This window comes from Pongo abelii, chromosome 1, assembly GCF_028885655.2.
Source record: "Pongo abelii isolate AG06213 chromosome 1, NHGRI_mPonAbe1-v2.0_pri, whole genome shotgun sequence".
NCBI classification, from domain to species: domain Eukaryota; kingdom Metazoa; phylum Chordata; class Mammalia; order Primates; family Hominidae; genus Pongo; species Pongo abelii.
In genome coordinates, this window is record NC_071985.2 from 97,338,438 (window position 1) to 97,360,760 (window position 22,323).

Below are 22,323 nucleotides of genomic sequence, written 5' to 3' on the forward strand. Positions count from 1 at the left end.
GGTCTCCTTACTATGGTGGAAGTCCAGGATTCTTGTTCATTTTTTTCCCCATGGTGTTTGGTTGAAGTAGGGCAAATATTGTCAGAAAGGTTTCTGTTTTACTAGACTACCCCTTTCCTGGTCTTTTATCTAAAGCAAGAGAATTTTCTTGGTGCAATTTTTTTGTCTGCACCTGCCAGAATCTTGGTTGCAGATTTTCTAGTGCCCAATCTGGGAAACACAGGAGGCAAAAAGAAAACCCAGGAAACTTACCACTGTCAGTCCTTTAGTTCTGAGGACTCTAGCTACTCTGCCTTGTCCTCTCCAGACTCACCGGAGAAATAATAAGCATATCAGATGTTTACGGCATAAGCTGGTGCTGCTAACGTGCAGCCACCCAGCTTTCAAAGTCTTCTTATGTTTGTTTTATATATTATGCCCAGAGATTTTAGTTCTACTTCACAAGAGCGATAGTAGGAAATACATCTACTTCATTTTGTCCAGAACTGAAAGTCTGACTTTCATTTGTTAAAAAACATAAAAGTAATGCAGTGGTTGGGCTCCTGGATCTTTAAGACTGCTATTTGTTCTGATCTCCGTGAATTACCGATGTAAAATGATGCATGGTAGTGATCCTACATGGAAAAGTTGAGGAGGAAGACTTTTTTTTTCCCCAGCAGTGATTGAGTAGGAAGAGTACCTTGGCTTTTTGATGTAGCAGGAGTTTTTCTTGAGTAAATCAGTAAATTGGCATTTAACTAGAACTAGTAAAATCAGGATATGAAACAGAACCTGGAAAGTCCCTGGCCAGGCTGATATTCTACATCTCTTTTGAGGGCTCTGTAATTAATACATCCCTTGGAGCAACTGTGTCTTCTTCCTTGTTAATTGGAAGCTCTTGTGTTTTCCATGACCTCTTTCTGGTGCTGAGATTTTACATCTCGTATATGTATGCTGCATCTTCCTAAGTTAGGTAAAGTTCCTTCAAGAGAGCAGGAAACATTCAACCCGAGAAAGCTGATTGAAATTAAAAAAAAAAAAAAAAAGAGAGAGAGAGTGAGAGAGCAGGAAACAGCTCCCCTACTACCTCCTCTCCCTACGGGTACCTACTAAAGTGGTCTTGCTCACCCTAGAGGCCCGTAAACATCTGATATGCTTTTTATTTCTCCGGTGAGTCTGAGTAGCATGAGCTGGTGCTCCTAATGTGCAGCCACCCAGCTTTCAGACCTTGCAGAATTGGCTGTGGACTGTGAGAGACAGCGTCTTTCCAGGGCAGCATGTCTTTAAAAAACAGAGTTCAGTAAGGAGGCCCACAGTAGCTACCCAATCCACAGGGAGGTGTTTACTGAAGTCTCTCCTCAGGATCTTTGTGTTTTGGGATCACGTCATGATTTTAAGCCATACACTAGAATGTTCATATGTTTGACCGTCGTTTGCCAGCCATTCCTCCCTCTCCTGGTGACTCCCATCTATCCACTCACCTTTCCGCCAATAGAGTCCATGTATTTGTAAAATGAATGTAAGTGTGAATGAGCAAATGCAAGAAAGGAGAAGAATGGAATGGAATGGATGAACTTGAACACTACAAATACTCTTGGAGACCTAGAGATTCTCATGAATTTGCAAATTTATTGACTGAGGCACTGGGGTTGGGAGGTAGTTGTACAGAAACCAAAGAGGCTAAACAGCAGAACTAGATGCGGCCGGAGAGCTCAATGGCTTCTTGCAGGTAGGTTAAGACATGAAGGATTTGCAAACCTCGGGTAGCATCATGAGAGCTCTAAGCCCATCGGTGCCCCTGGAGAACACCTCCAACTCCTTCGCCTCCGTGGTACCCTGGGGGACCTATTTGGATGGCCAGGTAGGCGCCTGCTTCTGCTGGGTCTGGTGGCAGACCGGGACGCCCTTGCCACTCCCGGAGCCACCCACGGAGGAGCCGCCGCCGCCCCCAGAGGAACCACCTCCGCAGACTGAGCCCCCGCCACTGATGATGCAGCCGCTGCCAATCCCGGAGGAGCCGCCGCCGCAGCCGGAGCTCCCGCCGCCCCCGCCGCTGGAGAAGCAGCCATTGCCGCCGCCGCCGCCGCCGCCGCCGGACGACCCCACTCCGTAACTCGGCTGGGGCGTGAACGAGGTCTGAGTGACCTGCTGCGAGGAGACGTAGCCGGAGCCGCCGCCGCCAGAGGAGCCTCCGCCGCAGCCAGAGCCGCCGCCGGAGTAGCCGCAGACAGAGCCGCCGCCCCCGCCGCTGGAGAAGCAGCCGGAGCCGCCCCCGGAGGAGCCGCCGCTGGAGACGCCTCCGTAGCTCTGGCACTGGACCGCCTGGCCCGAGGAGCCGCCGCCGGCGGAGGAGAAGCAGCCGGAGCCGCCCCCGGAGGAGCCGCCCCCACCGCTGGAGAAGCAGCCGGAGCCGCCCCCGGAGGAGCCGCCGCCGCAGCCGGAGTCGCCGCCACCGGAGGAGAAGCAGCCGGAGCCGCCCCTACCGCTGGAGAAACAGCCAGAGCCGCCCCCGGAGGAGCCGCCTCCACTGGAGTACTTGACGCTCCCACCGGAGCCCCCTCCGCAGCCTCCAATGCCGCTCCCGCCCCCGGAGGAGCCCCCGCCGCAGCCGCCGCCAGAGTAGCCACCGCCGCCGTAGTAGTCGCAGCCAGAACCGCTGCTGCCGCCCCCTGAGCCGCCGCCGCTGAAGAAGCCGCAGCCACCACCGCCGCTGCCGCCGCCACCGCCACCGCCGCCAGAGGTCTTCACGCAGTCCACTGGGGGCTGAGGGGTGGGCTGCTTTTTCTGATAAGACATCTTGTCTGAGAAGGAAGGATAGCCTGGAAGGAGAGAAGAGAGCATCGCTGGACCAGCTGCAAGAGGATACTTACAGAGGCAGCTGCATCCATAGCAACATCGCCATCGTCCCAGGGCTCCTTCAGGTGCCCGGAGAGCCCTCAGGGGGGTTTCTTATGATTCCTGCTTTTGGAAGAGTTGAGTTCCTCATTCCCCTGCAGAAGGCCTTCATTATGCTTTAAACAGCCCAGTTAGCAGTGCCCATTCTTTCTCCCAGCTCTGCCTCTGACCACTGTTGTGTGAGTTGAGGGCAGATCACCCACACGCCCGCCTCTTTCTCATTTCCTGTTAAATGAAAGGGTTTGAACACTTCATCTTTCAGGCCTCTTCCAGTCTCAACACTGATTCTCTGAGTGCAAATAGAAAACTACCACAAACCTCTACCTAGGATAGGGGATTTTACCCATTCCCAGCACAACAGAGAGAGGTTTGTTGGACTCCATTCTATTGAGGGCTGTTGCACTCCATCCTCTGCAGAAGCTCTTAGTTCAAACTCTTGGTCTGTCCCACTGAGCTAGGCCATGATCCAAGAGCTAGTTACTAGAAAAGACAGGCTCTGCTGTGGCCCTGCCTGGAGACAGGGGAAGGACCCTGGTAGCCCTTTGGACCAATATCCCCGACCAGAAGCTATTAGCCATCTCTTCCATGATTTTCTCAAGTCCAAGTTTGGTAGAAGGGACTTTGACTAGTAGGAAGTTGTATTTCTCTCTCAGAACTTCTAACTCTGTAAAGCAGCAATTGGATTTCTGTGGCACCTCAAATCCCTCCCATCTGCAACTTTCTTGGAATCATTCTCCCTACTCTCTTGAGAGTGGGCTCAGCCTCTCCTCCTGACAGGTTCACAAGGTCTGCTCAGCCTGTGCACAGGCTGCCTTGGACAACCTCTGCAGAGTCCTTCTGTGCCCGGCACCATGCCTGCTCCTATGTGGGTGCCAGAGAGGCAGGAGATAGTCTTGTCTTTGTGGAGTTTACATTCTGGCCAGAAGACCAGAAGCACCATCTGCATGGCAGCAGCTCATCCCCTGCTCCTTTCCTGACCACCCTCTAAATGTGAGTGCTTTTGGGAAGGCAGAGGTCCTATAGCTCCCAAAGGGGAAAGAGGCCCTGGTCCATCTAATCTAGTCAGGCCTGGGCAAGACCAGCTGGGAAGATGAGAGAGTCAGTAGAACCCACACTTACCCAAAGCACCAGGAAGGGTGAGTGAGGAGAGAAGATGCTGGCAATGTGAGGAGCACTGATCTCCTGAGGTTATATGTAGAGCTCTCCCTGACTCATTGATTGATCCAGGCCAGCTTCTTGTGTTTGGCCTCAGTTACGTGACCCGTGGCTGTCGGCCCCACCTCCCTGTGATTGCAGGCACAGGATGGCCCATTCATGAAGGTTTTGGCATTCTTGAGATGGGCAGCCTTGTGTGTGACTGGCCCCTTCTCTGATGCAACAGTGTGGCAGGCTCATCAGTGGGGTCACCCAGTCAGAGTGGATGGCAGACATTGTTTCCAAAACCTCTGGCACAGGACGCATACCGGGTGACCACAGGGCTGTGCTTGAGGAATAGGTCCCAGAGTCTTGAGGTGCCCTAAGAGAGTCAAACTGAAGATCTCAGTGCTTTGTCCAAGGAGTAGGACCTTCCAAATCCTACTGTTTGGCTTCTGGTCCTGCTACTCTAAAAATCCTCAAAACTTTAGAACCTGTTGCTCCTTTGCAAAAGTTTATCTCCCAGGATTTCATGTGTGTTTTGCTGGGGTGTTTCTGTCCTGCCCACTGGAGGCATGAGTCCCCAGCACCCAGCTCTGGACTGCACACCATAGACAGTGCTGTAACTAATGTGACGTGGGAAGCTACTTTGATTCGTCCCCAGAGACAGCAGGCATTTGAAAAAGTCTGAGAAGGATAATCAATACTGACTTTCCTTGCAGCAGAGCAAACTAAAGAGATGGACCATGTGATCCCACAGTGGCTCTTTGGCTCTGTTGTCCTGTGGTGTTGTGTGGCAAAACACTGACCTTAGCCTGAGGGGCAGTCATTGAATGGGATAGACTTGAGATTAGGTGACAGGTTGGGTGCTCCCTTTGCTATTTGCCAGCTGTGTCACCTTGGGCAGAGTCATAGCTCTTAGTGCAGTGCCTGCACATGGGAGGCACTCAGCAAATACTTATTGACTGTGGAATGATCAAGCTTTTTGATCCTCAGTTACCTTGTCTATCAAATAAAAATAGTAGTAACTATTTCACAGGCATGTGAAGAGAGAATAGTTATGTTAAGTGTAGAAGGTGATGCTGTCTTTTTTGTTATTTTCTCATATAACAGCACACCCTTACTTCCAACCTGGCCTTCCCTTGGACAACAAGGCCAGAAAGGAGTCCATGAAGGGATTGGGCAAGTCCAATTCTTCTCCTAGGAAAATAACTCAAAACTTTCCTGTTGACTCTGGACCGGTAGCATCACCTCTGCGCATGCAGAACAGCATGCTTCTTCTTTCATAACCGGAAGTCAATTGGTATTGTTTAAGATACCACAGTCAAACTTTGTTCTGCCCAGTTATGTTTTGAAATGACAGCTCCAATAATAAATTCTTAATTATAGTGCACTTTTAAGGATCCAGATGATCCTGATTAGACTGTGGCCATCAGAAACTTGTGGCACTAGTTTCAGTTTGGACAGCATAAACCCAGGTGAACCCAAGAGGAACTCAGGTGCTCTCCTCCTTAGAGGAGACCCAGTAGGGAGAAGACAGGATCTGCTGGAGAAGGCAAGTTTCTCTGCTTGAAGATGAGGCAGTGTGGAGAATTTGGAGGGAAACAGGCCCAAATTAGTGATTGCTGTGGGTATAAGAAAGAACAGTTTTATTTAGTTGGGCCATATTGGAAAGAGGAGCACATGTGGACCACGGTTCCCAGCACTGATATGTGGTCCCTGGTTGGCCCATTGCTATGTGTTCACCAGTCCTTAGCAAAAGTGTAAGTAAAAGGATGTCAGCAGGGTATTCTTGGGAAAGAAAGTCTTCAATTCTGAAATCATGGCCTTCCTACCTCTTCCTTTAAAAGATATGGTGACATGAGGCTGTAGTTGTTTCTTTTATGTCCTGCCATGTCAAAATGAAAATTTGGCAATGGTGTAATGATGATTACCACTTTTTTCTGAGGGAGTTATTACTTTTCCATGAAATTCTAAAATTTGGGAACTGGGCTGGGCGCGGTGGCTCATGCCTGTAATTCTAGCACTTTGGGAGGCCAAGGTGGGAGGATTGCTTGAGCCCAGGAGTTTGAGACCAGCCTGCACAACATAGCAAGACCCTGTCTCTACAAAAAATACAAAAATTAACGAGGTGTGGTGCCGTGCGCCTGTAGTGCCAGCTACTCTGGAGGCTGAGGTGGGAGAATCGCTTGGGCCCAAGAGTTTGAGACCAGCCTGGGTAACAGTGAGACCTCATCTCTACAAAAAAATAAACAAAATTAACTGGGCATGGTGGCATGTGCCCGTAGTCCCAGCCACTCAGGAGGCTGTGATGGGAGGATCACTTGTGCCTGGGAGGTCAAGGCTGCAGTGGGCCAAGATTGCACCACTGCCCTCCAGCCTGGGTGACAGAGTGAGACCTTGTCTCAAAAAATAACAAAATGGGAACCTAAACTACAGTTGACCCAAAATGACTAATCTTCAAATTGTCCATGTTGGCTTTGGGGGGTTCATTTTCTTCTAAGAAATATAGGGTTTTTTTTCTATTAAATTTAAGATGTTAATTCTTTATTTGTTAATCCAGCCAAAACAAATGTACTGGGCACCATGTTAAGCATCAAAGAGCCAGAAGGCTTTCCAAAGCTATGCATGGGTCTTTTTGGTAGAGTCGTGGGTGGGGATGGTGCCCCATGCCTGCCTCTGCCACCCTATATAGCATTTAATAAGAAAGGATATACATATTTAACTATATATATATAGTTTTATATGTATATATAACTACATATATAGTTTTATATACATATATAACTATAGTTTTATATGTATATATAACTATGTCACATCAGCCTCTTCTGCATGTTAACTAAATATGTGTACTAGTTACAAGTTATATATATATAATATATAACTCTATATATAGAGTTCTATATATAGAGTTCTATATATAGAGTTTTATTTATATATATATATATAAAACTTGTAACTAGTACACATATTTAGTTAACATGCAGAAGAGGTTGATGTGACATGATACTGAGTACCAGATCTTGTGGCTCTATATATATAGAGTTATATATATTGTATATTGTATATATATGCAAGTTATATATATATATATATATATAAAACTTGTAACTAGTACAAATATTTAGTTAACATGCAGAAGAGGTTGATGTGACATGATACTGAGTACCAGATCTTGTGGCTTTCAGCCCTGAGTTAACCTTGCCTGATATATGAATATGTGAACCTGGTTTCCCATTTTATCTTTCTGGACCAGAAGCAGTAGTCCTAATGGGATATCTGCGTGGACAGCAACTGATTATCACCTTTTATCATATCAGTGAGGAAATAATGGGACTTTGTAGAATTGTAGAATGACACATAGGTATTTGGGGTTTTGTAAGACTTGGCAGGTCAGATTTTTAAGGTTTATAGCCTTTAGACACCTAACCCTGCAAGGTGTGCTTGATAGCACATTTGACTTCTGCAGTTTGACAGATTAGGACACGGTTCTTGCCTATACTTGTATCCTTAGAGGGGATGGTCCTTAAAGCAAATGCTACACAGTGCCTGGCATGGTGCTGGGCATTAATAGGTGCTCAGTAAATCCCAGTGGAATTGAAGGAACTCTTGAGACCTATTGACTGACTGCAGTTGAGAGATGATCTTGTCAGATGATAAGGAGTGGAGGGTTTCAGCATGGAACTACAGATTAAACCTAGCCACTGTGCAGAATGAACAAGCCTTGTGCAGGGAATCCAAGGCCAGCTATAGAAGTGACACTGGGCTAACACTGGGCTAGTGGAATTTTAGCCTGCTTCCCCGACCACCCTCACAATATCTATCTGATGGGAAGGCCCCGTATAGGAAGTGTTTGTGTGTGTGTGTGTGTGTGTGTGTGTGTGTGAAGGGTGGTGATTCTTCAGAAAGACGTGGCAGTCTAGGGTGTTAAGGACACATGGGGGCTTATCCACAATCACAGATGCGTCCTTTGGAGAAAACCCAGCTTTTGATTCATAAATCACAAAAAAGTTGGAGATTTATTCTTTCTGCTTCTCAGCTTATCTTTGTGGGAAGCTCACATCTTCCTGCTACAGGCATCTTCAGAGCAAGAGAGAAGCAGGTAGAGGAGATAGCGTGAGGGCCTCCCGCATTGTGATGCACAGCTTGGCCATCTTAACAAGCTATGTTGGGGGGATTTAGGAAAGAGCAGCCGCAAACTACTCTGAGAAGGCTGCTTCTCTGAGTAGAGGCACCTGGCTCCTGGGCCCCAGTCTGAGATTTCAGTTCTTGAGCTTGGTGAGCCCCAGTTGGATGGAAGCATGTTCATAACAACCTTGAAGTATCCAGAGCTACACACATGCTTTCTCATGACTGAGTGCTGACTACTTATCTAACAGGTTAAAGGGGCAGCAGGTGGCTGTAAAGAATAAAATGGACACAGGACAGGGGCTTGGGAGCTTTGGCAGGACAGGAGTAGTGCTTGGAAGCTCTTTGCACTGTTGACTTGGAATGGGAACAGTTTTCTCTCACAGTCCTGGCCCAGGAAGTGTCACGGAGTTCCAGGTACCTCCTGGGCTGCCGTTTTCCTCCTTTCTATGGCCCTTCCGGGCCAACAGTTTGAAGGGGTGGCTGACCCTCGGTGTTACATGGGGAGAACTGCTTAGAGGTGGGTAGGAGAAGGAGAGCTCTGCAGAGCTTCCCTGGATTCATCACACCCACTGGTTCCATCTCGCTCACCACTTTCCCTTTCCAAGGCCTTAAGGAACAATTGTACTAGTTACAGTCTGCTAATGACACATCAATTTGACTTGTTTCTTTTTTCAAGTTATAATTGTCCTTGAAGGAAGGCTCCCTATTAGTTCTTAACTCTGCATCTTAGGATTTAAAGAGCATTTATAGCCCCCTGGGGTGTTATCAGGCAGTGTTGACTCTTAACTTGGTCCTCTTTTGGGTGCTCCTGGAGCCCATCATTTTGCTGAGGGTGGGGACGACAGATGAGTTGTTCAGACCTTTTCAAACAGCTTATAGATGCACATAGGATTAGCAGTGCATCCAGGGATCATGCTTGCCTGGGCTTGGACACTTCCCCTGTGGACAGACTCTTCAGTTTATGGACCACTGTCACATGGGTTCAATCCTCATAACAGTTTTGTGTGCCCAGTAATGTTATCTTCAGTTCAGGATGAGGAAGCAGCTTAGAGTGGTTAATGGATTTGCCCAAATTCTCACAGCCTTTGTACAAAAGCCAGGATTCTCAGTTCTTTTGATTCTAAATTGTGTGTTCTTTTCAAGCACCGCGTACCTCTCCTCTTTGGATCAATAGGAACCAAATGAAGGAATGACTCCCTAGCCAGGCTGGTTTGTGCCCTCTGGGAGGCAGGGAGCAGAGGATGCTTTCATGAATGCTCCTAGCTACTCAGGGAAAAATTTATGCATTGATAGAGTGTGAGAGCTGGAAGGACACACAGAGATCTTCCAAACACCTCTCTCCTTTGTAGAGATAGGTAAAGAACCCAAGGCCCTGAGAGGCTAAACCATGTTCCAAGGCTACACAGCAGGGCCAAGACTAGAAGCTGGGTTTCTGGATGCCCAGCTCAGTACCCCTGCCACAGTAGATTCTAGTTGTGGTTTTTTGCTTTCTTTTAACAAGAGTACCTCTAGGTGCTGGCAGTGAGAGGAGGGAGTAGTTAAAATGAAAGTAAAAATGTTTTGTAGCTGTGCCTGCTAAGCTCCAGTAGGCTGTTGAGCCAGGGCACACTAGCCTCTGGGCCTGAAAGTAAATTGCTGATATCAGGAGGCACAGCTTTCACAGGTGGGCAGCTGCTAGGTAGCCTGAAGGCTTAGGGCCTGCATCCTAGCTCATATGTAAACTTTATGAGCAGGGAGGAGCAGTGAGCAGCTCCAGCTTGCTCTGAGAAAGGGAATGTCACCTGAGGCCCCTCAGGACTGTGATGCATAATGGTAGTTGGTGGTCTAAGAATGTTGGATCCACTGATATCTGTTGGTTGAATTATCCATGTTGTTTTAACTGATTCCAAGTCAGACAACCTGGAAATCAATATGGCAGAAAGAAAAAAGCATAAGCATTTCAAACCTGTAGCTTTTTAGGTTGCTTGGCCTAAAAGCTTTCACTCATGCTTTTCAGCCGTGTGCTATCTCAGATAACCTGCACCAATGCACTTCTTCACTGGGCACCATTGAAAAGCAAAGCAAGGCAAATGCTCCTTCCCTTTTGGTTTTAAATCCAATTTTGATTCTTAAGCACTACTTTCAGGAATTCCCTGCAGCTGCAGTGGGCTTTGAGTGTGACCTCTGTATTACCCAGACTGTTAATAGGATTTACAACTGAAGACCACAATCTGGATTCAATCTCTGTCTTGACCAGTAATCCTGTTCCTCAGACTTGCTGGTTATCCTTAATTTTTGCTCATTCTTCAAATTATACTCCTTATTTCAATAGCTGAACCTGTTGAAATCAGGTGGATGACTTGGGGCAAACTTTCCTAATGTTTAAAAAAGTGACATCATGGCTTGATGGGTGGGTCTTCAGTGACCTCTTTGTCTGGTTCCATCCATGTGCTCAGAGAATCCCAAGAGATGGGACAGTGGAACCATTATTTACATCTGGCACAGATTCCTTGGGCCTTCTCTTCTGGGCTAGGAGTATCCCTGGTAACATGGATCTCCCTAACTCTTCATATCCCCATCTAACTCAGGGCTGGACCTCAGAGTAAATATTTGTAAATATGTTGATCAGTCAAGGAGATGATGAGAATTTAATCTCATAGAGGAGGGAAAATATAATCTGATTTTGTTTTCTATGAAAGTATCTTAAATAAATTTACTATGGCAAACTGCTGGGAGCTAGGAAGTTTGTTAGCTTCTGGTCTGTTCTGAAGGGTAGGGATCAAGGTCTTTCCTCTGCTGAGGTCTTGGGGTCTTGTCAGGGGGGCGATGCTCTAAACCTGCCCGGCCACCAATACCCTGTGAGCTTGGGCAAGGTCTTGTCCCTCAGATCTCAGTTTCTCCATCTATGAAGTTAATGTAATCCACTCCCATCTTAGTGGGTTTTTTTAATGCCTCCTTCCCATGGCTCTTCTCTGGATAGAGAGGAAGGAGAGATGAGGATGGTCAGAGGCAGTGACAGGGAAGAAGCTAGGTGAGTTGACAAGGATCACAGGCCAATGGGAAAAGAGCATAAAAATGTCATACCTCCTTGTATGCCAGCCTTAGGCTCAAATCAATGGAATTTTGGGAATTTTTCTCCCAGAGAGCATTTCCCACCTGAGCTGAGTATGCAGGAAAAGGGAGGGTGCAGCAGGAGGGCAGGGTGAGGAAAGTAAGCTTGCCTTAAGAATAACCTCTGTGAGTGTCATCACCCAGGGTGGGTATAATTGCACAGGATTAAGAAAGGCATGTGGGCAGGCTACGTTGCTTTAGATCCTCCTGCAATTAGTGTATGCCACTTTAGATCCCAGAGGAAGGATTAATTTGTGTGACGTGTGTTCATATGTCTATAGGTGTGCATGTGTGCCTGCAACAGGGAATCCCCTGGTGGTGGAGCTGGCCCCTTATCCTTAGTAAATCATTCTGCTACAAAAATTAAAACCAAAAAAAGAAAAAAAAAAAAAGAAATTTGCTACAAATTTGAAAAGCAAAGCCAAAAAAAAAGTCACCTATAATTCCATCATCCAAATACAACTGGTAAGTTGTAGTATTTCAAATGTTGTTGAGTATTTTAATCCTGTTCTTGTGTTTTTTCTCTTAATTTGTACTTCCTTTTTCTACAAATTCTCAATTTTGGCTGCTGACTCTCCATGTGGCGGTGTCATCATGCACAGACCTGGACTCCCATATCACACCATGGACTCCATGACTACTAGCTTTAATGGCTGGTCTCCGTGGCCCACTCCGATTCTTACCATGTACACCTTCAAGCTGTCTTGTATCCTCTGTACCCTTGAGAACACTCTCTAGAATTTCTCCAGATCTTGGTTGTCCCCCTGGTAGGCTGCTGGAAGGGACCTTATCTTTCTTTGTATACACAGTGTTGGCTGCATAGTAGGTGAGGAGAAAGGTTTGTTTGAGTGAAATACCCTCTTTTATCTCAAACCTTTACTTCTTGGCCCCCCGACTTCCTTGTGTATAAGCCTTGGTTCCCCCAGACTCTGTCTAGATCCACAGAATCATTGATTTTCCCCAAAATGCGGTTTCCATCTTGTCTTTTTAAAGCTCTTTTCTCTTCACAGGCTTCTGAACCAGGATTCCCCTGGACATGTGTGGTCTGAAGTGGCCCCTTTGGTATGTGTGTGAGAGGGCATGAGGAAGGGGAAGAGGGAAGCAGACAGCTTAGTGGTGGCATTTGGAAAATAAGTCATTCTGTAATAGAATGCTTGAGAGAAGTGCTAGCCCATTGCCGTGGGGATGAGGGGATGCAGAGAAGAGAAGCAACTGGAAAAGTCTTCTGGAAAGAGTGAGTTTTGAGATAGGATTGGAAAACAGTAAAAATTGTAGACAGAGGTTTTTCCAGATTCGGACTTTGACTTTCATGTTGCTTTCATGTGTATGAGTGTAAATGTGTGCATATGGTGCAGTGTGTGCACGTCTCCGTTCACATATGTGTAATGTGTACATATATCTATGGGTATGGGTGTAGATGTTTCTGTGTGTGGTGTGCATACATGTCTGTCATATGTATGATCTCTGTACATGTCAATATGTGTATATGTGATGTACATTTACATGCCTGTGTGATGAGCATACACATGTCTGTCTGCATGTGATATGTGTGTACACATGCCTTTGTATGTGGTATGTACATATATCTGTTATGTGTGCACATATGTCTGTCATATGTGTGATCTGCATACATGTCAATGTGTGTATATGTGATGCACATACGTGTGCCTGTGTGTGATGAGTGTACACATGTCTGTGTGTGTATGTGTTGTGTGTACACATGTCTCTTGGTGTGGCATGCATATATAGCTGTATGTTATGTGTGTACATGTGTGTGATATGTGTACATACACATGTGTAATATGTACGCACTCTATGTGTGTGATGTGTGTACATATTCCTGTGTGTGTCTGTGTGTCTCAGACCTCCACTGTCTTTAATCTCTGTCCTCACACCCTACTCTTCCTCAAGAACCAGTTTCCTTTCTCCCGGAAATGTCAACAGGATTGCTGGCCCTCTTTCCTGGCCTGAAGATTGCTCTCTGATTCTCACTTGTCAGCCAGCCTTGGTGTCTATGGTAACTGCATTGTTACTGTGTATTTGCAGCAACTGTTACTGGATTTGTCCCAGTTACTTCATTTTTCTACTAAAAATCCTCAGTGTCTACATATCAGGAGCAAGTCCAGATTTCTTAGCCCAAAGGGCCTTTTGTGGTTCAGTTCCTGTTCATCTCTGACTACTCCCCGATAGGAGCGTTGTCCTCCAAACTCAACAAAATCCTCTCCCCCATTGAGTCAGGTTGTTTCCAATGCCTTCATATTTTTCCTGTGCCTTTCCCTCCATCTGTGAATGCCCCCTTCCTTAATTTGTCTAATTTCTCTTTCAATACTCTATCAGACATCACCCTTCCAGGAAAGCTTCCCCAGCATCCCAGTTTGATTGAGAGCACTTCACCTTGCAGAAAGCACACTTGGCTTTATGCAGCTCAGTAACCCCATTTCTCCCTAGACTGAGGTCTCCTTGGAGGGGGAGTTACTAGGTTTTGTTCATTGTCTTGCATTTCAAGCAGCTAGTGCAATGCCTAGCCCAGCCCACAATGAATGTTGGTAGAATGAATGGATGAATGAATGCATTCTTTCACATCTTCCCACATCTAGAATTGTTACTGACCTGGGTATTAGATGTTTTGGCCTGGGTGGGGACGATATTAAGTTTTTGCCCTATTTTCACCTCCCCAACAAGATTGTTTGCTCCTGGAAGGCAGGGATGGCACTGCAGCTCTTAGTAAACCTGGAGTCTGTGGACACACCAGGCAGTGAGTCAGTGTTTGTTTAAAGAAAAAGAAGGAAAGAAAGAATGATGGAGAGAATAGAAAGAGGGAGAGAGAAAAGGGAGGTAGGGAGGACAGAGGAATTGTTTCAAGATTTGTAACAGTGCTGGTTTGAGTCTAGTCAGAATAATATCTCTCCCTACCCCACTCTGGGCTCTCCGATCAAATTCTGACAACTCCAAGAAATTACAAGGCCTGTTTGGCTCCAAAAGGGAGAGATAATAGAGATTATAGCATACGAGAAGTTTTAAAGTGGATGTCAGCACAGGTTTTTGGATTATTGGTATTATTGCATTATCAACATGACTGTGATGTTGATGCATGATTAAATTATTCATGGTGTATAATTGCTCTCCATGATTAATTAGGACATTTTACTCCACATAATCCCTGCTGGCTCCTATATGGATTGCAGAAGAGTTACGTAAAGCGAAGTGTGCTTTCTGCTAGTGAGTTACAAATCCTCGTTATTCTAATAGCTATACATTAAAATAGAAAATATATTTCTTTTAATGTGTACAGAGTCAGCACTTCAGATTTATTTTATGGGTATCATTGCTTAGGATGAGGTAAAAGAAGGTAACACTGTGGTAGTATATCTTCAAAAATAAATCTGGTTAAGTAAAAATTGTGAGTTCATCCAGAGAAAAGTGTTGAATAAATAATCATACAAGTGGTTCATGAATATGGGAAAACCTACCAAGGAGGTATGTGAATTACTGAGGTTTAGGAAACACTAGGTTAAAAGCACGGGCCCTGCCTCTTCCCTTTGGAGTGTTCCACATGTCCTCCTGGAAAATGAACACTTGTGGTGCAGGAGTTCTGCCCCCACATTCAGCTAAGGGTAGGGGGAAGGTTCGCAAGTGTGAGAGTGGGTCTGTCTCCCTGCTGAAACACAGTGTTGGAACTGTGGGCTACTCTAGACTCAGGAGCTGGCCCAGGGCATTGTCTTTGGACGCAGCTGGAGGCACCCTGTGAAGCAGGCAGTGTGTCCTTGGAGCCCCTCATCCTAGGGGTTAATATCCTCCCCACCCAGGCCAAAGCGTCTAATATCTAGGTCAGTAACAATTCCAGAAGTAGGCAGATGTGGAAGACTTTGTTTATTCATCCATTCGTTCTACCAGCATTTGCTGTGGGCTGGGCTAGGCATTGAACTGGCTGCTTGAGATGCAAGCAGCTGAGACATCTCAGCTCTCCCAGGCTGAGATCTCAGAGGAACCCAGGAAATTAAAGACCCTAAGAAACTGAAATTCAAGCTGATTTATTTAGCTTTCATGATAGAAGGGGGAGGCTGTTGTGACTTCCTTTAGCAGGGGATGCCTGAGCCTCTGTCATTCTGCTACTAGCTCATTATTGAAATTGTTCCTGGGTCATGGTGAGACTTTGGTGACTGAATTGTTGTCAGAGGATCTGAGGCGGAATCTTGGTTATATCATTTGCCAGCTGTGACACTGCGAGTGTGCCGCTTAGCCTTCCTGATCCTATATCTTCATGTGTAAAATATCTTTGATTTGCCTATGTTTTGAGGATGCTGTGCAGATTAAACAAGATCTATTATATGGGAAAGCCATTGGAAAAGAGTCAGTATTTGATTAAACACTACTAGTTGAACTCAAGGAAAGATTGTACAATTCATTTAAATTAGAGTGTGGGCATCTGATTTAAAGTGGGTCTTCTCTATTCAGGGAGTGATAGGTTAAAAGAGTCAGAATTATGATGGAAAGGATGAAGCTCAGTGATGAAGTGTCAGGTGTCAATGAGGGAGAAGGGGTGGGGAGTGCATAGAGGAACTATTTCAGGGGCAGATTTTCTCTCGTGGGTTTGCCTTCATGGTTGATGTTGGATTGGGGGTCTGGCTAGCTTTGCCCCTTTTTTCTAGTTCTCTCCCAAGTTCTTCTCTGAGTCAGTCACTTGGTACTTAATACTATTACTAGCAGTGGTAACTACCATTTATTGAGCACATCCTATGTTCCAGGTGCTATGTTGGGTGTTTCTCCATATTTGAACCTCACCACACTCTGTAGCACTGTTATCCACATATCGTAGATAACAAAAGTGAGGTGTGAGGAGCACAAAGAACTTGCCAAGGTCACACGGTCAAAAGCAACAGAGCCAGGACTACAGTTGGATTTGTCTGACTCCAAAGCCCATGTTTTCCACAATCCTGCTGTCTGGTGTGATACAATTCTGTGTCAACATCAGCATCAGCAAATATTTTCTGAGAGCTGTCTAGTTGTCACACATTGCTCTAGACAGAGACAACACAGACAAAGAATTCCCTGCCTTTGTGGAACACATATTTTAGCTCAATGGGACAAGGACTGGGTTTCGTGTAATGTTGGGCAGCTCAGTTTCCTCAGCTATACAGTGAGTGGCCTGGGCTAGCTGATCTCCATGTTTCTTCCAGCTTTGATAGGACTGTAACCTTCGTGAGGAAAGGACTGGATGTTTCTAATTGCTCACGGTTCCTTGCACAAAAACACTGGCAGCCTGATTTGCTCCTTGTCTGGTGATGTTCTCCCTTTTGTGCCGCTGGCAGTGGGTTGAGGGGACATGTGGAGAGTTCAGCCCCAGAAGATTTTGGGTCAGAAGGTTGTTGGGTTTGGTCCCTTAGTCCTGGACCCCTTCCAGGAAGAGATTGCTGAGGAATCCAGAACCTTAAAGACCCTAAGAAACTGGGATTCAAGCTGATTTATTAAGCTTCCATGAGAGAATGGGGGTGGGGGCTATCGTGGCTCCCTTCAGCAGGGGACACTCAGGTTTTGTCTTCAACTCAACCTTAATTTGGGCTGGATGGAAAGGAGGCTCTTGGCCAAGTGAGCCGAGAGCTTTCAAGAAGCCTTGTCCAACACTAGGTTATGTGCCCTCTTATTGTGCTCCTGTAATATTCTGAGCTTACCTTAAAAGAAACCAAATAAAACCACTTTCCTTATTGTGTTTACATTATATATTACATGTCCATCTCCCTTGCTGGACTAAGAACTCCTTGAATTCTATAAATTAAAGTCATTGATCATTGATGGTTGTTAATCACTGAAACTCCAGTACTTTGCCAAGTGTCTGCTACACAGTGGTGCCCTGTAAGTGTGGGTTAAACAAAACTAAAGGGGAACATCCTAACCAAGACAATTGTGCCCAGTAGGGAGCAGGTAATGAGGCTTTTGAGAGAAGAAGATAGAACAGGAAAGAGTGTGATTTGAGGGGATGCTTGGCATTTGTGACCTTAGGAGGATGTTATTTCATTGGAGGATGAGCTTGCTCTGGTAAGTAGATAATGTAGCCCAATTTGGGAGTCCTTGGTGGCGCCACCACCATCACCATCATTATCATCATCACTTAAGAGCTGGCTATATACAGGACATATGGACAGGACATATGGATGCCACACTTAACTGCCAGCCTTGCTCAGCATAGTGTCATATCTGGGAAACCCAATACAATCTAGGGGAAGGTGCCAGGAAGGGGCAAAAGTGTGACATTAATTGCTGCTGTCATTGTGCCTAATCCCTCAGAGAATCAAATATGAGACAGTGGAGGTGCTTTAGCCAAACCCTTGGCAGACAGAGATGGAATTAGCCTGGTTCAACTCCAAATTGCTTATTGTGTTTGCTGGAATGAGTTTCAGAAATGCCACTGGCTTCCAGGGTTGCCGTGGTTATTGTGATTACTATGTTTGGACAGGCTGCTGTAGGCACAGTGATTTGTTTTTCTTTAAAATAGATTGTTTTCTGATTCCTGAGCCTAATTGCTCACCTTGCTGTCCATGGTTGAACAGGCCAAGTGTCCTTCAGCAGGCTCAGTGTCTGTGGGAGTGCTGGGCAGGTGTGGCTGGTGGGGCCTTCTACCACCACTGGAATGCAGCCTCACACTCCCACTTGGTGACCTCTCGACATGGGAAGTAGCAATTAGTAGGGCCAGCTCTGACGGGTCTGGCCATGGCTTATCCAGGGTGGGCTAAGAGAGACTCCAGGATACTGCCTTGGTGCACTTGTCTTACTCTCTTTCCACTTTTCTTGCTTTCCGATGCACACAGGAAATTGTCATCGCGACAGACCCCAAATGGAGTAGACATGGAGGGCTGAGATCCAGAAAAAGCTGCTGTGGCTGGGAAGGAGCACATGAGGTCCTATAGGCCCCGTAGCTTGGGTAGTGACATTCTATTTACTGTCCTCATCTTAGTCTACTTTCCATGTAACTTTTCTCCACTTCTTCTGACAAATGGTGGCAGCAAAAATGGGGAAGAAGCTTTGGTCTCAGTATCCAGGTATCAGACCTAGATCTAGAGCTGCTTTTGTCTTTTCACTTGCTTGAACTAAACACCTCTGTTTTCATCATCACCAACCTCTGTTTTCATCATCACCATGGTCACCATGTCTATCTTGCCATTACTTTCAGCTCTATGCCAAATGCCTAACACTTTATTGTTATCATCTGCCCCATAATCATCACCACCATCCCCACCAGTACCACTGTTGCCTCTGCTCATTCTTACCACCATCACCACCACCACCTCCACCAGCTGCACCAACTTCATCACCTTTACCAGTACTGCCATCGCCATCACAATCACAAGGACTGCCACTTTGATCTTCACTTATTCCCACCATCACTGCCACTTTCACCACCTCCCCCATCTCCATTGCCACCACCACTATCACATCCACTACCTTTTGCACCATCACTACCATTGTCATCACTGCCATGTCAACATGCTGCACTGTGTTGTAAGCACAGTGATTTGTTTTTCTTTAAAATAGATTGTTTTCTTATTCCTTTGTGACCTCCACCACCATCACCACTACCAGTGTCATCGTCACCATCACCACAACTACTGTCATGGCACTGACACTGATTTGGATTGTCACTAATACCACCACCTTTACCACCATCACCCACCACCACCTTCACCAATACCACTATCACCCACCATCACCACCACCTCTACCACCTCCACCACCATCACCTTCACTACCACCACTATCACCCAACTCCACCACCACTAGCCTCACCTCTACCACCACCACCATCATGTACCACCAGCACCACTACTGCCACCATCTCTACCACCACCACCATCACCCATCACCATGATCATAACTTCCACTATCACCCACAGCTATCCCACCACCTCCACCACCACCACTACCACCACCTCTACCTTCATAACCTCCACCACCATGACCCCCACCCCCACCACCATCACCTCCACTACCACCACCATCACCCACCATCACCACCATCACCCACCACCACCCACCACCACTACCACCACCACTATCCTCACCTCTCACCACCTTCACCATCATGTACTACCAGCACTACCACTGCCATCACCTCCACCACCTCCATCATCACCACTACCACCTCTATTACCTGCATCACCACTACCTCCACCACCTCCACTTCTACCACCAACACCTCTACCACCTCACCACCATTATCACCACCACCACCGTCATCCACCACCTTCACCACCACCACTTCTACCACCATCACCACCACCACCAACACCTCTACCACCTCACCACCATTATCACCACCACCACCATCATCCACCACCTTCACCACCACCACTTCTACCACCATCACCACCACCACCAACACCTCTACCACCTCCGCTACCATTATCACCACCACCACCATCATCCACCACCTTCACCACCACCACTTCTACCACCATCACCACCACCACCAACCCCACACCACCTCACCACCATTATCACCACCACCACCGTCATCCACCACCTTCACCACCACCACCAACACCTCTACCACCTCCACCACCATTATCACCACCACCACCATCATCCACCACCTTCACCACCACCACCAACACCTCTACCACCTCACCACCATTATCACCACCACCACCATCATCCACCACCTTCACCACCACCACTTCTACCACCATCACCACCACCACCAACACCTCTACCACCTCCACCACCATTATCACCACCACCACCATCATCCACCACCTCCACCACCTCCACTTCTACCACCATCACCACCACCACCAACACCTCTACCACCTCACCACCATTATCACCACCACCACCGTCATCCACCACCTTCACCACCACCACTTCTACCGCCATCACCACCACCACCAACACCTCTACCACCTCCGCTACCATTATCACCACCACCACCATCACCACCACCATCACCAGCACCACTTCTACCACCATCACCACCACCACCAACACCTCTACCACCTCCACCACCATTATCACCACCACCACCGTCATCCACCACCTTCACCACCACCACTTCTACCACCATCACCACCACCACCAACACCTCTACCACCTCCACCACCATTATCACCACCACCACCGTCATCCACCACCTTCACCACCACCACCAACACCTCTACCACCTCACCACCATTATCACCACCACCACCGTCATCCACCACCTTCACCACCACCACTTCTACCACCATCACCACCACCACCAACACCTCTACCACCTCCGCTACCATTATCACCACCACCACCATCACCACCACCATCACCAGCACCAATCTATCACATTGCTACGTTGATTCATTCTCATCATCACCACCACTGCTACAGCCACTATCATCACCATTACCACTAATTCTTATCACCACCACCACAACTAGGATGATGGTGGTGGTGGTGGTGATGGTGGTGGTGGAAATGATGGTAGTGGAGGTGGCAGAGGCGGTGGTGGTGGTGGTGATGGTGGTAGAAGTGGAACTAGGAGGAGAGAAGACAGGGATAAATAGCCATCTTCACATTATTAAAGGCTTTCAGAAGAATAGTGAAAGTTATTTTATGTAAGTAAAGAAGTTAGAGTTAGAAAAACAGACAGAACTTATACAGAATTATAATTACATTGGTTAAATGTAAGCAATGTCTTATGGAACTAGGAGAGACCAGAGGATTAAGAAGTTTGAGGGTAAAAGATACTGAGTTTAATTGGGAGCATGTTGAGTTTCTCTGGTAACCAACCAACTGGGGTGGTCTTCCTGTCCAATCCCTCACTGATGCTTGAATCCCTCCCTGAAGAGTTCCCCAAGAGTAGAAATCTAAGCTAATCCTTTTTATATTAGGGAACTCATTTAATCCTGAAGTAGGTGATTCTTTCTGACTATTTTTATTTTATAAATTTTAAGTCATTCTATAATATTGGAACACATTTTGTTTTAAAATTTAAGATGTCATATGTCAAGGTGAAATTATTTCTGGTCATCATTGCCAATCCTCGTTCCTTTAGCACCTTCACATGGGAAACCAATGTTGTAAATTGGTTTGATTGTTAAAATAGATCATTTTCTCACCTTTATGTACATATTTAGAAACAACATGGTACTGTGTTGTGTGTATATTTTACCTGAATAGTATTATATATTTTGTGTGTCTTTCTGCTGCTTGCTTTTTTCCCCACTCAGCAATAAATTAGCATGAAGAGTGAAAGGATGGAGCCTGAGGCCACACTGTCTGGACTCAGATCATAGCTTTGTCACTTGCTAGTTGCATGATACAAATTATTTAAACCCTTCAGCCTCAGTTTCTCTCCTTTATAAATTGGGATTGTGGTATACCTATAGCCACAGGGTCTTGTGAGGATTAGATGAGTAAATTTAGGTAAGAACTTAGAACCTGCCTTGCACACACTATTGACAGGCATAAAGTAACATTATTCCTTATCACAATTCTTTAGTAATTTATAGGTTGGATCTGCCACAGTTTATTTAGCTACTCCTAAATCGATGGGCATGTAGGTTGCTCTGATTTTCATTATTACAAACAAAGCTTCAAGCATTTTTTAAAATATATGCTTCCTTATACACATGAATGATAGTTTCTTAAGATAGATAGGCCAGGTGCGGTGGCCCACGCCTGTAATCCCAGTATTTTGGGAGGCCGAGGCGGGCGGATCACGAGGTCAGGAGATTGAAACCGTCCTGGCTAACACGGTGAAACCCCGTCTCTACTAAAAAAAATACAAAAAATTAGCCGGGTGTGGTGGCAGGCGCCTGTAGTCCCAGCTACTGGGGAGGCTGAGGCAGGAGAATGGCGTGAACCTGGGAGGTGGAGCTTGCAGTGAGCCGAGATCTCGCCACTGCACTCCAGCCTGGGCGACAGAGCGAGACTCCGTCTCAAGAAAAAAAAAAAAAGATAGATAAGGAGTAAAATTACTGAATTCTATCACATTAAAGGCTTTATTAGAAAGATACAATTATAATGAGTAGATAGCTGCCTTCTGTTTCTTCCACCTGTTGGTTTTAGTTCTACTCCCTTGGCAGCCTGAGCCACATAGCAAACTCTGAGGTAGAAGACCCCAGG

General features: G+C 46.3%; 1 protein-coding gene across 1 annotated transcript; it reads right to left on the reverse strand.

The window, feature by feature from the left end:
• Positions 1–1,588: 1,588 nt before the first annotated feature.
• Positions 1,589–4,040, reverse strand: LORICRIN (loricrin cornified envelope precursor protein). Its single transcript, XM_002810169.4, has 2 exons — positions 3,994–4,040; positions 1,589–2,798 (listed from the first exon to the last, which is right to left on the reverse strand). The coding sequence occupies exon 2, from the start codon at positions 2,773–2,775 to the stop codon at positions 1,825–1,827; it is 951 nt and encodes a 316-aa protein (XP_002810215.3). The 5' UTR covers positions 2,776–2,798; positions 3,994–4,040; the 3' UTR covers positions 1,589–1,824.
• Between the last annotated feature and the right edge of the window lie 18,283 nt (positions 4,041–22,323).

Coding starts and splice junctions, on each gene's coding strand:
- LORICRIN (XM_002810169.4), bottom strand. CDS start 2,775: ATGTCTTATCAGAAAAAGCAGCCCACCCCTCAGCCCCCAGTGGACTGC.